The sequence below is a fragment of the Oncorhynchus kisutch genome, linkage group LG10 (genome assembly GCF_002021735.2).
Source record: "Oncorhynchus kisutch isolate 150728-3 linkage group LG10, Okis_V2, whole genome shotgun sequence".
In the NCBI taxonomy this organism is placed as follows: Eukaryota; Metazoa; Chordata; class Actinopteri; order Salmoniformes; family Salmonidae; genus Oncorhynchus; species Oncorhynchus kisutch.
In genome coordinates, this window is record NC_034183.2 from 50539182 (window position 1) to 50556372 (window position 17191).

Sequence of the window (17191 nt, forward strand, 5' to 3'; positions counted from 1 at the left end):
CAGCGTTGGCTCGAGTACTTTGTATTTCGCTGTAGTCTGTCTTCACTGGATGTGTGTGACCAACTCCCAGAGAGGAAGAAGAAGTGTGTGTGTGTGTGTGTGTGTGTGTGTGTGTGTGTGTGGGTGGGTGGGTGGGTGGGTGGATGGATGGGAGTGTTCTAATGAGACAGGGGTGTTAATTAATTTGGGGTAATTGATTATTACCATGTAGCTATTAAAACTGTGCCGGCGGTGTGTGACTGACTTGAACAACAACGGCAGTGTGCTTCTAGCCGCTAGTATAGCAGTGGTTCCCAAACGGAGGGTTCGGCAGGGGGGGCAAACACTCAGTCTGGCTTTCAACTTACTCTTGAAAGTCATAATAGTAGAATGCACAAAGGGCAGTTTTGAAATTGGGTAGTGCATCATCAGTTCCTCTTGTCATGTCAGTCATTGCAGACCTCCGAGAGCTTTTTATGACTTGTCGGGAAATGTCCAGATCAACTAGCCCACGTCAGCTAACGTTTTTTTTTAGACTATAAATCAAATCAAATCAAATCAAATTGTATTTGTCACATACACATGGTTAGCAGATGTTAATGCGAGTGTAGCGAAATGCTTGTGCTTCTAGTTCCGACAATGCAGTAATAAGACAATAGACAATGTTGTCATGTTTGAGTCACTCATATACACATTAGACACATTAGACATGAGCTTTTCTCTGCACCCCATCACACCGTGTGTAGAATTGCGGGAGATAAGCTATAAACCTGCAAAACGTTGGGCGAGTTGGAACCGGTGTATTTCTGAATCAAACGCGCCAAATAAATTGACATTTTGGGGATATAAAGAAGGAATTTATCGAACAAAGGACCATTTGTGATGTTTCTGGGACATTTTGGAGTGCCAACAGAAGAAAATCTTCAAAGGTAAGGCATGAATTATATAGTTATTTCTGACTTTTGTATTACACATGTATATTTAGTGAGTTTTTATCATGAGTATTTCTGTTTTTGAATTTGGCGCACAGCAATTTCAATGGATGTTGTCAAATCAATCCCGCAAAAGAGATTGGCGCGCGAAGGGATCCATAAGAGGTTTTAGGACACTAACAGCTTACAGACGGTAGGCAGTTAAGGTCACAGTTATGAAAGCTTAGGACACTAACGAGGCCTTTCTACTGAACATAAAAAGAAAGATGCCCAGGGTCCCTGCTCATCTACGTGAATGTGCCTTAGGCATGCTGCAAGGAGGCATGAGGACTGCAATTGTGGCCAGAGCAATAAATTGTAATGTCCGTACTGTGAGACGCCTATGACAGCACTACAGGGAGACAGGACGGACAGCTGATCATCCTCGCAATGTCAGACCACGTGTAACAACACCTGCACAGGATCGGTACATCTGAACATCACACCTTCGGGACAGGTACAGGATGGCAACAACAACTGCCCGAGTTACACCAGAAACGCACAATCCCTCCATCAGTGCTCAGACTGTCCACAATAGGCTGTGAGAGGCTGGACTGAGGGCTTGTAGGCCTGTTGCAAGGCAGGTCCTCACCAGACATCACCGGCAACAACGTTGCCTATGGGCACAAACCCACCCTCGCTGGGCCAGACAGGACTGTCAAAAAGTGCTCTTCACTGACGAGTTGCGGTTTTGTCTCACCAGAGCTGATGGTCGGATTCACGTTTATCGTTGAAGGAATGAGCATTACACCGAGGCCTGTACTCTGGAGCGGGTTCGATTTGGAGGTGGTGGGTCTGTCATGGTCTGGGGCGGTGTGTCACAGCATCATCGGACTGAGCTTGTTGTCATTGCAGGCAATCTCAACACTGTGTGTTTACAGGCAAGACATCCTCCTGCCTCATGTGGTACCCTTCCTGCAGGCTCATCCTGACATGACCCTCCAGCATGACAATGCCACCAGCCATACTGCTCATTCTGTGCGTGATTTCCTGCAAGACAGAAATGTCAGTGTTCTGCCATGGCCAGCGAAGAGCCCGGATCTCAATCCCATTGAGCACGTCTGGGACCTGTTGGATCGGAGGGTGAGGACTAGGGCCCTTCCCCCCAGAAATGTCCGGGAATTTGCAGGTGCCTTGGTGGAAGAGTGGGGTAACATCTCACAGCAAGAACTGACTAATCTGGTGCAGTCCATGGGGAGGGGATGCACTGCAGAAGTTAATGCAGCTGGTGGCCACACCAGATACTGACTGTTACTTTTGATTTTGACTTTATTCAGGGACATATTATTCCATTTCTGTTAGTCACATGTCTGTGGAACTTGTTCAGTTTATGTCTCAGTTGTTGAATCTTATGTTCATTCAAATATTTACACATGTTAAGTTTGCTGAGTTTATCTCTAGATTAAAAAACATGAAGCATTTTAAACATGACTGATCATGTCCAATTTAGTAGCAAAATCATGGGAAGTTGTTTATATATTTCCTGAAACAATCACGTTTTGGTTAGTTCAACCACTACACTTACAGCTTCCAATGTGCTCAGGCTATGAGTTTCTGGTTCACTCAACTGGGGTATCAAATTATACCAGTTCTGAGACCCCACACTCACTTAAAGAGAAATAGAGACAGACATGGGGAACGAAAAGGTCAAAAAGAAGGGAGAAACGTGTGCTTGGGTGGCAGGGAAACAGGAGGAGGACAAGGGGGTTGAAACACTAAAATCAATTTCCCCAACCTAACCAGATGACCCTAAACACTCTACAGCCCAGTAATGGCGGGGCCCTTCCATGCTAAATCTGATTTTCTAAGCAGAACCAACTCAATTTGTGATCCATTTGGCCCACGGGGGGGAGGACCGGGCTGCGGGACTCCCCCCAGCCACCGAGGCTCCTTTTGCATATGTTCCAGTTCCCAAACCTAATCACAGTGACTCAGAGGGCCCTGGGAGACCCCCCTCCTCTCTCCTCATCTCTCCCCTTTGACAGCTTTGATCAGGGAGGGGGGTCCAATCTAAGTAACGCTCACGGACAAGACAGGACTCTGATCACTCGGAGTCAGTGCAGTAGTGGTTATGTAATCTTTCACATGCTGAAAGGTGTTGGTTTTCAAGATAGATAACTGAGGAACTTGTGGAAAATATGAGAATGAAGGAGAAAGGGGTTATCTCCCAGTCTCCTTTGCATTGAGCGTTATCCAGAGGGATTCACCTAGCCTTGGAAGTCTGTCTTTCATTTCCGGGCTGCTACCTGACTTGTGAGACTAGGGCTCACCAGGAAGTCCTGCCCCGTAATACCATAGTGACAGGGACACTATGCCTACAGTACAACCTCCTGAGACATTTCCGCAGAAATCTACTGTCATAACTAAGGCTCTGGGTATTTCCTGATCATGTGACATGACCAGAACCATAAAGTCACAGACGTTTTCCTTGTCTGGTCTGGTCATGTGGTCAGGAGAAACTCCTGCCCCTTAGTCATAGCATATGACACTAACACAACACTGTGCTGACATAAATATTGTCACAAGATGACATTCACTGAGTGTACAAAACATTATGAGCAAGAATTGGTGCGGCGGGAGGCTGATCAAGAGACAAAGCGTGGTTAACGCTGAACAAAACGTTCTCGAAACATTAGCCTTCAACGTGTCCATCAACGGTAGGCCTGTGGACTTGAAGCACAGCAGGTTAGCCACAAACTCACTCATGCTACACTCAGAGAAACACAGGCAGCCAGGCACACACACGGATAAAGACTATGATCACAGACACATATGCCCAGCAGAATGAAACAATGATTAGATACATCTATGATGGATTGTGTTATGTCTATAAGCATGACTTCTTTCATTCATGTGCAATGTGTGTGTGTGCGTGTGTGTGTGTGTTTCTATTTGTGTGTGTCATGTGTGAGTGTCTAGGCCTCAGCAGTGGTCACTGATCCCATGTGAATGTGTGTTTGTATATATACTGAGTGTACAAAACCTTAAGAACACTTGTTCTCTTCATGCCATACACTGACCAGGTGAATCCAGGTGAAAATGATGATCCCTTATTGATGTCACTTGTTAAACACACTTCAATCAGTGTAGACGAAAGGGAGGCGACAGGTTAAAGAAGGATTTTTAAGCCTTGACACAATTGAGACATGGATTGTGTGTGTGCCATTCAGATGGTGAATGAGCAAGACAAAACATTTTTAAGTGCCTTTGAAAGTGGTACGGTAGTAGGTGCCAGGTGCAGCGGTTTGTGTCAAGAACTGCAAAACGCTGCTGGGGTTTTCACGCTCAACAGTTTCCTGTGTGCATCAAGAATAGTACACCACCCAAATGGGCCAGCATCCCTGTGGAACGCTTTCAACACCTTGTAGAGTCCATGCCCGACGAATTGAGGCTGTTCTGAGCGAATTAGGTGTTCCTAATATTTTGTATACTCAGTGTAAATCTGACATTGACAAATCAGGGCAGATTATGACAGCTGGCATTACTTTTAAGAAAACTATACATATTGAATATTTGAAGCTTGTTGTGTTACAGTGTTATGTATGCGATTATAAATATGATACATGAGTTATACTTTATTTTACTGTCCTCTAGTTGCCTGGTATTTATTTAGTATTGACTTGGTAAATGTAAATTGCCTAAGTAATTGTAATGAGATTCTCTTTTCATTCATCTTAATTGAAACAAGCACATGTACCATCTGGTTTCCAGGGTCGTTTTCATGTTGCATTCTTTCATTTTAGCTCTACGACAGGACTCCGTTTCAGTGACCCGGTGTACTCTGTGTAACCCAATGAGGTTGACGTAGGTAAGGGGTTTGAAACAGCAGGAATGGACGCAGGTTGGTAAACCGAGCAATATTGGTGATGGCAGATTAATACACTAACACCAAATGTGTCAGTGCCCACTGTGCCAAGACAAAGATTTGGACACACTAGTCACGTTTCCTGATCCTTGTATCCAAATATGTAATCTAGAGTAATTGGACAGGCTCAATACAAAACCTCTCACAATCCCTCCCTCCTCTTTCTCTTTCTCTCACTCTCCCTCTCGTCTTCCTTCCTCTCTCCCAGCAATGCAATAGGACAAGCAAATCCCTCTCTCTCCTTTCTCTCTCGCTCAATCTGCTTCTTCCTCGCTTATTGGTGAGTTGTACCATTTTTCTCGTACACCATTGGACAAGTAGAAATCTCCTTCTCTCCCTCTCTGTCACGATGCTGCCCATGATAAGCACAGAGCCGGGGGTCTGTCCAATCATTGTCGGAGCCATCAATCAGGGCTGACAGGCCCAGACGACATGAAAAGGAGCGGCGGCGGCAGCCATTAACCGCCGCCCCGCCCCACCCCCCCTGCATCCCCCCGGCCCCCTGCGCTTTGTTTTCCTTTCAGCGGACAAAAACAGACTGACAAGATGGAGGGCTGGACATTAATCAAACCACCCTGTGGAACAACCTCTTCCAAGCAGACAATAAATAAATTCCACTCCTCTCATTGGACAGCTGCTCTCATTTGGGCCCTAACCCTGCCTAGTTGCCTGCCGACGTACCCAGCCCACCTCCCTTTTTCCCATTGCCTTCTCTCTCTCTTCCCTCACTACATTTTAAGGGTCCTCATCTGCTCGCTGCCACAATTCCCCACAGATCATGAGTGGGCAGGTGTTAGTGCTCTGTGAGGCAGACCCGGGCCGGGGCTGAGTCGAGCCCTGTCCCCTGGTTCAGAGTCAGACATCCCCCTCCTCCCCCCTCACTCACACACACACACACACACACGATCTACGATCGGCCATCTCGAGGGGCTGGGGTTGCCTTGGCAACCGGCCATGCTGTGGTGATCGGTGCGTTGTGTGTTTGGCTGCTGGGGGCGATGGTAACCTCTTTTACCATCCGGGCTCCAGACAGACATAGAGACCGACGGACAGACAGACACCGAGTCGTCCCCAAGAGGAGCGGCTACCATCAGAAAGAGCACTACCACTGCTCCTTGCGCCACGGCAAAGAGATGACACTCACATGGACATGTGTACATGCTTGAGTACAGACACATTCATTAGTACGTCTCCAAATACTTATGGATCGCAGCGGTTTTGTACCTGAAGACAAAAATGTGCGTCCAGTTTACACACACACACACACACATAGACACAAACGTCAATTCCTTTATTCTACCCTCTCGTACCATAGTGTTTATGAGTGTCCTAACCCTTTTCTTTGTTTCACAGAGAGAGAGAGAGCGAGGCCATTAAACAGAGCAGAGAAGCGGATCACTAGCCATTCAATCATGCAGACCAGACCCTTGTCCTAGGAGCCTTATCCTGTTCTGTTCCCGACCACTGTCCTATATCTTCATTGGGGACTTGAGGAAAATGACCCCATCTCAACATGTTCCTGCATCGCTGTGATGACTGTACGGCCCCGCGGTTGTTGTGACATCACAGGACTCTTGTTTGTCTGCTGAGTGTCATGGGAACTGAATAAGGTAGAGGTGCTAGCGCAGATGAGTGGACAGCTTCAGTGTTAGCCACTTGTATCAGTGTTATTGGATTCCATACGGTCCTATTTCTGAGTACTGTAACACCTGTAAGCCTCTCTAGGCTCAGTCTATGGGTCACATCACAGTTGAGGACATTGGGAAAGCATGTGTTCCCTACACAGCCTTGCCAACTGACTGGCCACAATCATTCATTAGATTAAAGCTGATTTGAAGAAATATTGCTCATAGCTTACAGCATTCTTGAGCAGAGAACAACTTAAAATCCTAACTGTAAACACTTAAACATGAACATTACAGACACAAATTCATTTCCAGAGCTACAAATCTGAAAAATACTTGTTTGGAAGAAATGTATTGTTGCCAAACTCCTCACAACAAAGACAAATCATTCTTCTGTCAATTAATTTCTTCTGTCTATTTTCCCCCAGAATCATTTTTCTACGGTTTGACAGAGATGGGAGATGAATGTAAAGTAAACGCGGTGCGTGGGTTGTGCGAGTGTGGCACTGTGGGTACCCTGGCGCCCTGCGTTCCAAGGAATTGTGGGATATGTTTGCTTGCCACCGGAAACGTGGTGCAAATGATATATTGAAAATCACAGCAGGGGAAAGACACTCAATTCACTTTTAATACACGTCTAATCTGTGTTTCCCTCCCTGCTGTTTCTGACCCAGTTCAGTGAGAGAGCCATGGTGAGGTTATACATCTATCTATGTCCCCCACGGTTTAGAGAAGAGGGGCCTGAAGGGGCCACAGTTATCTAGGCCCGGTCGTTACGCCACACCTTAGGAGAAACCTCTGATTCCTTTAATTGAGAGGTGACTATCTTGATGTTAGATGGTCTCAAGAATGTACTGAAAGAGAAGATCTCTGGATCACAAATGAATAGGTATAGTGTCACAGAGCAATGTATTTGGGTAGAATAATATCTATTTTTCAAGATGTAAGGCAACATCTTTGATGAGTTGCTGAGAAAATGACAGGGACACATTTCACTCATGAATATTGCAGGACAGAGACACAGTGGCAAAACAAGGCAGATGCTCATAACACAGGAATTAAATCTACAGAGAGGGGTTCGACACACACACACACACTTTCATACTCTTCACATACGCTGCTGCTACCCTGTTTATCTACCCTGATTGCCTAGTCACTTTTACCCCTATGTACATATTACCTGAGATAACCGATTGTCCAAAAAGAGACACTCTTTTTGACTCGGTACCATGCTCCTCGTATACAGCCCCGTTGTTCTTATTTTATTGTGTTACCAAATCAGATTTCTTTTTTGGGGGGGGAAAGGGCTCGTAAGTAAGCATTTCCCGGTAAAGTCTACGCCTGTTGTATTCGGTGCATGTGACAAATATCATTCGATGGCTGAGATAGCCGATTGTCCAAAAAGAGACACTCCCTTGTCCCACCCAGGTCTAAATCAACCCTGGTCCTACTCAAACCATCGTCGCACATTTACTGTAGCTGTGGTGTTATTGACACCCAAAATGATTAGCTTCATGCAGCACAGATAATGATGGAGCAGATTTGTGGGGTACATACGTCTGTCTGAGTGTGTGTGGGTGTGGGATAAGAGAGATAGGACAGGGTTGTATTGATTATGGAGCATATGTGGTTCCCACGCCATCCTTTGTTCCCGGTGGGAGCCCCTCCGTTGTGGGTCTTTTGTGAGGAGCACAGCTGGTGAGTGAGGAAGAGGCTGGGTTCCTCTGAGGACCCGGGGGAAACTCCTTTTCATCCTGGGGCTTCAGGAAGAACACAGGTCCTTCAGAAAGACAGCTGAATCGTGTGGCCAATATCTGGTAAAGTTATTGGTCTCCAGTTGCATTGGCATAATTGTTAGGTAATAATTAGGGGTTCATTTTGATGCAGCATGCAACGTAAAGAGTAATCATTAGAAAAGGGTGGGTTGGATCTCTTCATTTTAAAATAATTTCAATGTAATGTTTTACAAGATACCATTTTGAAAATGTCTCGAGGGTATTGCTGCTATGATAACATGACGTGTAAGTATCAGTTCTAGTTTAAATTTTTATTTTAAAAAGGACAATGATGCTTTTGGGGGGAAAAAAGTCATTTTTTATTTTTTATAATTAATTCAATACTAAGGCTAGGTTCATTTCACGAGGTCAATGACAATACTGTAAATCAAACTGAAGTGACACAGAGTGCAGCGCAGCTTCGCTGACAGCTATGTTGTTCGGGGCTTCTGTTATGACTTCTCTACGGAGCACCGACTGACTGCTACCTCTTTCACAGAAACAAGAGTACTAAACTTGGTAACAAATCACTTGCCATCTACTAGGCCTACTACTGCTGGCTGGCTAGCTGGCTGAGGCTTGCGAACGATGCCAGAGGACAGAGGAAGAATAAGCTACAGTATCATCTAACTTCACCTGAGCAGTAACTAGTCTTGATCAGACTGGAGTCCATAACACTTCCCCTGGAATGATCACGTTGTCAGACAAATAGACTCCTCCCTCACTAGCCAATTTCTCTTCCAGCCCAGAGACGTGGCTGGGAATGGACAGACAAACAGATAGACTAGACTGGTGTTGATAAGGCTGCTCCATTTTGGTTCCCTCTCACAGCAGTTTTTACGTGAGTCTCCCTCCCATAATTGCACTTTAACCTGGACAGAGGCAGGGCACTTCACTCCCTGGGTGGAACAGGGGGTGGGGTTTGGCGTGGCCACACCGCTTAGGTGTAGAAAGTAGTCTCTGCCCCCTCAGTCCCGGCCTCGGGCTCCACCTTCACGGCCAGATGAGGCTTCTTGCGGAGCCGCTTGGCTTCGTTCTGCAGCTTCTGGCGGATGTAGCCCTTGATCTCCGAGTCCGTCTTCCCTGGGAAGTAGTGCTGCACCGCCCCTGTGGGTGAGAGGTCAAAGATCAGAAACCTATAGAGATGTAAAGTTATCATTACTTTGGAAATAACCCGTTTTCGCATGAACATTGCCATTGAGGGGTTCCACCATTTTAAAGTAGGGGATTCCTATGAGTTGGGAGCGATCAGCCAATGATCAGAGCATTGTCAAATCAAATCAAATTGCATTTGTTACATGCGCCGAATAAAACAATGAAGAGGCGACTCTGGGATGCTGACCTTCTAGACAGAGTTGCAAAGAAAAAGCCATATCTCAGACTGGCCAATAAAAATAACAGATTAAGATGGGCAAAAGAACACAGACACTGGACAGAGGAACTATTTAATGAAGCTGCCAGTTGAGGACTTGTGGGGCATCTGTTTCTCAAACTAGACACTCTAGTGTCGTTGTCCTCTTGCTCAGTTGTGCACCGGGGCCTGCCACTCCTCTTTCTATTCTGGTTAGAGCCAGTTTGCGCTGTTCTGTGAAGGGAGTAGTACACAGCGTTGTATGAGATCTTCAGTTTCTTGGCAATTTCTCACATGAAATAGCCTTCATTTCTCAGAATAGAGTTTCAGACAAAATGTCTTTGTTTCTGGCCATTTTGAGCCTGTAATCGAACCCACAAATGCCGATGCTCCAGATACTCAACTAGTCTAAAGAAGGCCAGTTTATTGCTTCTTTAATCCGAACAACAGTTGCCAGCTGTGCTAACATAATTACAAAAGGGGTTTCTAATAATGATCAATCAGCCTTTTAAAATGATCGACTTGGATTAGCTAACACAACGTGCCATTGGAACAGTGATGGTTGTTGATAATGGGCCTCTATACGCCTACGTAGATATTCCATTAAGCTACAATAGTCATTTACAACATTAACAATGTCTACACTGTATTTCTGATCAAGTTGATGTTATTTTAATGGATAAAAAAAATATTTTCTTTCAAAAACAAGGACATTTCTAAGTGATCCCAAACTTTTGAACAGTAGCGTATATACAGGGGGTACCGGTAATGTGCGGGGATACAGGTTAGTCGAGGTAATTTGTAAAGTGACTATGCATATATAATAAACAGCAAGTAGCAGCAGTGTAAAAACAGAGGGGAAGGGGGGATCAATGTAAATAGTCTGGGTGGACATTTGATTACTTGTTCAGTTGTCTTATGGCTTGGGGGTAGAAGCTGTTAAGGAGCCTTTTGGTCCTAGACTTGGCGCTCCGGTACCGCTTTCGTGCGGTAGTAGAGAGAACAGTCTATGACTTGGGTGACTGGAGTCTTTGACAGTTTTATGGGCCTTCCTCAGACACCATCTAGTACATAGGTCCTGGATGTCAGGAAGCTTGGCCCCAGTGAAGTACTGGGCCGTACGCACTACCCTCTGTAGCGCCTTACCATTGGATGCCGAGCAGTTGCCATGCCAGGCGGTGATGCAACCGGTCAGGATACTCTCGATGGTGCAGATGTAGAACTTTTTGAGGATCTGGGGACTGATGCCAAATCTTTTCATTCTCCTGAGGGAGAAAAGGTGTTGCGTACCCTCTTCAGAACTGTCTTGGTGTGTTTGGACCATGATAGTTCGTTGGTGATGTGGACACCAAGGAACTTGAAACTCTCGACCCGCTCCACTTCAGCCCCATCGATGTTAATGGGGGCCTGTTTGGCCCACCTTTTCCTACAGTCCACAATCAGCTCCTTTGTCTTGCTCACATTGAGGGAGTGGTTGTTGTCCTAGCACCACACTGCCAGTTCTCTGACCTCCTCCCTATCGTTGTCGGTGATCAGGCCTACCACTGTTGTGTCGTCAGCTAACTTAGTGATGTTGTTGGAGTCCTGCTTGGCCACGCAGTTGTTGGTGAACAGGGAAAACAGGAGGGGACTAAGCATGCACCTCTGAGGGGCCCAGTGTTGAATATCAGCGTGGCAGATGTGTTGTTGCCTACCCTTAACACCTGGGGGCAGCCTGTAAGGAAGTCCAGGATCCAGTTGCAGAGAGAGGTGTTTAGTCACAGGGTCCTTAGCTTAGTAATGAGCTTTGTGGGCACGATGGTGTCTTCTTCAGCTAATTGTTTTGCCTAGTTTGTAAATGGCTTTAAGCTGTATCACTGCCATCTATCTAGTGGGCACAATAAATGCATTCATTTATAAGATTTGGTTTAAGACTCCAGCACTGCAGGTGGCGGTAAATCACCGATATTAGCTTTACACTTTTTTTCAAGCATCAATCTCTGTAAAATGGAGAGAGCCTCAATGGCGTTGCCCATGTTGTATTTACATTGTGGCATGAGGTTAGGGCGGGAAGTGTGACATGTTCAACTGCGGTATGGGGGTGTGCCTAGCTGTTATGAGGGGGTGTGTCTAGCTGTTATGAGGGGGTGTGTCTAGCTGTTATGAGGGGGTGTGCCTAGCTGTTATGGGGGGGTGTGTCTAGCTGTTATGAGGGGGGGTGTCTAGCTGTTATGACGGGGTGTGCCTAGCTGTTATGAGGGGGTGTGTCTAGCTGTTATGAGGGGGTGTGTCTAGCTGTTATGAGGGGTGTGTCTAGCTGTCTCAGGCTGCAGTACAGACGAGACCTTACTCAGTATTGCCTGGATCTCGTCTGCAGGCAGGGCAGGCTTGGGTTGGCCCCTCTTGTTGTTGACGATGCCGGAGATGGAGTGAGAGGCCAGGCAGTCCCTCTCATAGAGGCCCCGGAGCAGGTCGTTGGTCAGCTTCTGGGCAGTGGTCCCCGTGTTACAGCGGTCAAGCAGCTCCGCAGTGATGAACTGGAGGGCATAAGCCATTAGGTTGCGTCTTTAACATTGTCGTGGCCCATCCCATTTTAGAGATACAGTGGGGTCTGCAATCATTGCACCCTTGATGAGAATAAAAGACAGTATAAATAATACAAATACTGAGCTGTACTGTATGCAAAAAAATAAAAAATAATTATATTATACTAATACAACTGCTCAGAGAAAGAGATAGGGGTCAAAATGATTTTGCTTCCACTGTTCCCGGGGCCCTTGTTTATGGTCAACGGCATCGTGAGCTTTACCCAGTACCAGGACATTTTTGCCCAAAACCTGGTTTCCTCTGCCAGGAGGCTGACACTTGGCCTGAAGTGGATCTTCCAGCAAGACAATAACCCCAAGCACTAATCAAAAATCCACAAAGAAATGGATAATTGACCACTCAGTCTCCGGACTTAAACCTTGTTTGAAAACCTGTGGTTTGAAGGATATTAAGAATCTGGAAAGATTATGTATGGAGGAATGGTCTAAGATCCCTCCCAACGTGTTCTCCAATCTCATAACACATTTTAGAAAAAGGCTCAGTGTCATTATCCTCACAAGGGGAGAGTGCAAGAGCATTGAAAACAGGGGTGCCAATCATTTTGACACCTATATTGTATTACTTGTTAAACAAAATCTCTTTCTCTGAGCAATTGTATTAGTATAAAATAATGACCTTTCCCTTTTTTTTTGCATACAACACAGCTCAGTATTTGTATAATTTATTGTATACAGTCTTTTTTGCTCATCTTTATCAAGGGTGCCAATCATTATGGACCCCACTATATACTGACATTCTGCTATAAGACCAAGTCCAAAGCCCTATTCAGTTAACTTCAAAGAAAACATATCATTTTGCATATTGCATGACATCAAAAGTGACTTCTAGTACAGCTTTCAACCTCTCCCGAAAACCGTTGCTATATATTTTTGATCAAAGACACTTAAAGTGGTTCATCACCTCCTGATAGAGAGGTGGTCCGTTGATCTGGGAACCCCCCTCATGAGACCCCGGAGGTTGTCCATTCTGGTGGGGGTGGAGGGGCTCTAGTTTGGCCGCCCAGCACCCGTTCAGCACCCCTGGAGAGGCCAGCAGGGCCGACGTTGTCATGGCACCACTCCTCACCAGGATCTCGGGCATGCTGGGAGATGTAGTTCTCCGGTCCGTGCTGCTCGACCACACCTCTGTCCTCTCGATCAGGGCCTCCAGGTTACGTGCCAACTTTCCACACGCTAGCATACGATAGATTGTATGGCAGTCAATAGCATGAATCCCACAAAAATTCAAGAGATTAAAGCATCCTGGGTTGCTCTTAGGCACAGATGTAGGAACAGCATACCCTCCCTGACTCCTGACCTTAATCATTAGCAGGGGAAATTAAAAACTGAACTTAGATCAGTGTCTAGGGGCAACTTCCTCCTTATTCTCCTGCCTGGCCCTCACCTGTGAGGCATCTGATTTGCTCCCTCAGGCTGTCCATCTCTCGCTGCATGCTCAGCACCATGGCAACCAGGTCAGCCTTTGAACGTGACTGTAGGCCTCCAAGACCCTTTAGAGACATTAAGAAGTCAAAAAGTCATACATAGAAAGTCTAAACCACATGCATGCATTCACACACACCCACACAGCCATCAGCCAGTGTACCTCTGCCATGAAGTCACCCTCCTCGATGCGTTCCACACTGGGGTTGTCTGACACTGGTATCTGTTTTGAGATAATAAATCAGTCATATACGTTGTCTCACTTGTGTGTAGTTGTCACAGTTTTTTAAAATGTATTATATTATGTCAAATCAGCTATGGTCTGCTATGGTGAAAAATCATAGCCAGGTTGAAACAACAGAAAATCTCTGTGATGATGATACCATATTCTTCTTCATAAATGATTTTGTCTTGACAAAAACTAAATAAAGTTGAATTGTCAAGCTATGATTCAGCATCCTTCCTTTATTTAGGAGTAGCAACAACATGTTACTTGTTGCTGTCTTGGCTTATCGTTCTTTTCACCACTTCCCCTTGCCAAAGGTTTGTGCTCTCCTCCTCCTCTCCTTCATTGAGATCAATGGCTGCCCTCACCATGCCCCTCTCACAATAAGCGCCATTAGAACAAAACACAGCTGAGAGGTGTTAGAAGAATGCTCTCTGTGTCACTACTACTACAGCCTTTTGGTTCCAAGTTGTAACCCCTTAAGTGAGGAGGTGGGGTGCTATATTACCAACGTACAAATAGGATTTATGTCGGTCGGTCAACATGCTCATATGATGCCACCACAATGAGCAGACGCGTGCCAACCCCGAAAGATAATAGAGAAAACTTTGTCGCAAAAAAATATGATATGATAATAGTCGACCCAAACCCTCGTTTTCAACTTCTGGAGAGCGATGTTGCATGGTGGATTCTCTTCTACGTTCTCATTCACCGGGTGTGTGTGCTTTCTTCTCTTCTGCAGTCTGTGCTGTAATAGACAGTCCGGGTAGGGTAATTAGCGACATAAATCGTGAGCGACAAATACTCGCCCCTCACGGAATGGGCAGTTATCGTTACTGTATGAAGACCAGACTACAAATAACCGTTAAACGTTTACGTACACATAGAGGCTGGCTGTGCGATGTCGTGTTGCCAAAGTCTTCGTATTTGGGGTCTTCCTCCTCCTCTTCTTCATATTTGAGGTCGAAAATGCGCTTTGCTATTGTTTTCCTTCTCATCTTTCTCCCATTATCCTTTCCCCCCACTGAAACACTGGCTGCTTCTTGAACATGCTGGTCAATACACTGTGCTCGGCTCCCCGACTTTCGCGTCAATGCTGGGTAGGCACCCGCATCAGCCGTGGTGCGGGGAACAATATTTGTTACGGTTGTCCTACTTTGTGTACTTATTGCATCTCAGTTAGTAGAACTGTGTTCAACACACTTGATTTAAAGCTGTTTTTCGGTGAAATGTACCGTGGCATGACATGGCAAGATTGGACAAAGCCTGCTCAAGATGAAAGCAGCAGTTATAGCTTTGGGCATGATCATGACTTTCAAGTACATTTATTGTTTCATTATTTCACAATTATTTGAATGGGAGGGTTTATTGGAAGGGATAAAGTACACTATGTGAATTTAAATTGCATTACTAGGCTATAGGGTACTAGGGGGTAACTAGCCCCCCCCGGGGGCTTTTCTGAAAGGGGGCTTTTCTAAAAATGTTAAATAAAAAGTTACCCCAGTAGAAGATTATGGGATAGGGTTTCACGCAAGTGTGTTAAAATACATTTAATCCGTTTTATTAAGAAATTATTTAGTAAGTAATACTTAAAAGCTAAGTCTACTTGTCTTATTTTAATTATTGAAATAAAATATGGGGGGAAATGTTGTTGCACATGTCCCAATTAATATACGCACTATGAACAGATATGATGTAAAGTCCCTCTTTTTAACTCACCTGCACATTCATTTCCTTTGTTATTTCTTTGTTGTTCCTTTTCAATACAATCCATTATGTACAATTGCACCAAATATGACTTGAATATTGCAATATGTTTTATCGCAGCTGTCTTTAAAATGACATTCAGGAGCAAAAGGTTTTCAATAGTTGTTTTTAATTCATAAACAAAAATGAATTGGAATATTGGAATGGAACATATCTAATAACATTAAATAACATTAGAATATAAGCATTAATAAGAATAACTCGTAACTTAACTGATTAATTCAGTCTAATATTGATGTGGCAACTCTCTTATGCTCTGCTATTGCTCAATTCTAATTTGTACATAGGTCACAAATAAAGCTATCCCCAGTCAAATCTGAGCACAACTCATGAGCTCACCTCCTGCACTGCTCACACCTAATTCAGTCCCCACCTGTGACTGAAAACAGGGGGTGAGATGCCAATTGAAAGCTCTCTCTTAAAAACGTAGCTAGCTATTTAGCTATATGACATAAAATGCTGTGTAAAATAGCTAAAAGGCTATAAAGTAACATCAACTGTAAAGCTATCAGTCACTAGTGGAAATGCTTACAACTGCAATTAAGTCACGTTATCTTTTTTAATGTATTTTACCTCAGATGATCTAGTAGTAAGGTCGCTAGTTAGCACTAGCTAGCAGCTCATGCTAACTAACTATTTACTGCTTGTGAAGTTGCCAGCTAGCAAGTTAGCATAAACTAACGCTAACCGGGGGGGTAATACACTCATCCAACATATTACTTCTTTACTCAAGTACCAGTCAAAATTTGGACCTACTCATTCAAGGGTTTTTCTTTATCTTTACTATTTTCTACATTGTAGAATAATAGTGAAGACATCAAAAACTATGAAATAATTAATGGAATCATATAGTAAACAAAAAAGTGTTAAACAAATCAAAATATATTTTATATCTGAGATTCTTCAAAGTAGCCTTTGCGAACACTTGGCATTCTCTCAACCAGCTTCATGAGGTAGTCACTTGGATTGCACTTGAATTTTTTTCCTTCTTAATGTGTTGAAGCCAATCAGTTGTGTTGTGACAAGGTAGGGTTGGTATACAGAAGATAGCCCTATTTGGTAAAATACCAAGTCCATGTTATGGCAAGAACAGCTCAAATAACCAAAGAGAAACGACAGTCCATCATTACATAAAATCTCATGAACTTTGGGTCTTCCGTTCCTGTGGCGGTCCTCATGAGAGCCAGTTTCATCATAGCGCTTGATGGTTTTTGTGACTGCACATGAAGAACCCTTCAGAGTTACCTCTGCTGCTGAGGATAAGTTCAGTAGTTACCATCCTCAGACATTTCAGCACAAATAAATGCTTCACAGAGTTCAAGTCACAGACACACCCCTCACACAGAGGAGACTGTGTGAATCAGGCCTTCACTGGGTCGAATTGCTGCAAAGAAACCACTACCAAAGGACACCAATAAGAAGAAGAGACTTGTTTGGGCCAAAGAAACATGAGCAATGGATATTAGACTGGTGGAAATCTGTCCTGTGAAATTTGTGGATCCAACCGCGTTGTCTTTGTGAGATGCAGAGTAGGTGAACATATGATCTCTGCATGTGTAGTTCGCACCATGAAGCATGGAGGAGGAGGTGTGGTGGTGCTTTGCTGATGACACTGTCATTGATTT

At 44.7% G+C, this 17191-nt stretch overlaps 1 protein-coding gene across 1 annotated transcript; it reads right to left on the reverse strand.

Annotated features, from left to right (window-relative positions):
• Positions 1–8511: 8511 nt before the first annotated feature.
• LOC109897579 (uncharacterized) lies at positions 8512–15067 on the reverse strand. Its single transcript, XM_020492093.2, has 7 exons — positions 14681–15067; positions 14449–14547; positions 13737–13796; positions 13536–13641; positions 13053–13324; positions 11896–12082; positions 8512–9322 (listed from the first exon to the last, which is right to left on the reverse strand). The coding sequence occupies exons 1-7, from the start codon at positions 14795–14797 to the stop codon at positions 9156–9158; spliced, it is 1008 nt and encodes a 335-aa protein (XP_020347682.1). The 5' UTR covers positions 14798–15067; the 3' UTR covers positions 8512–9155.
• Between the last annotated feature and the right edge of the window lie 2124 nt (positions 15068–17191).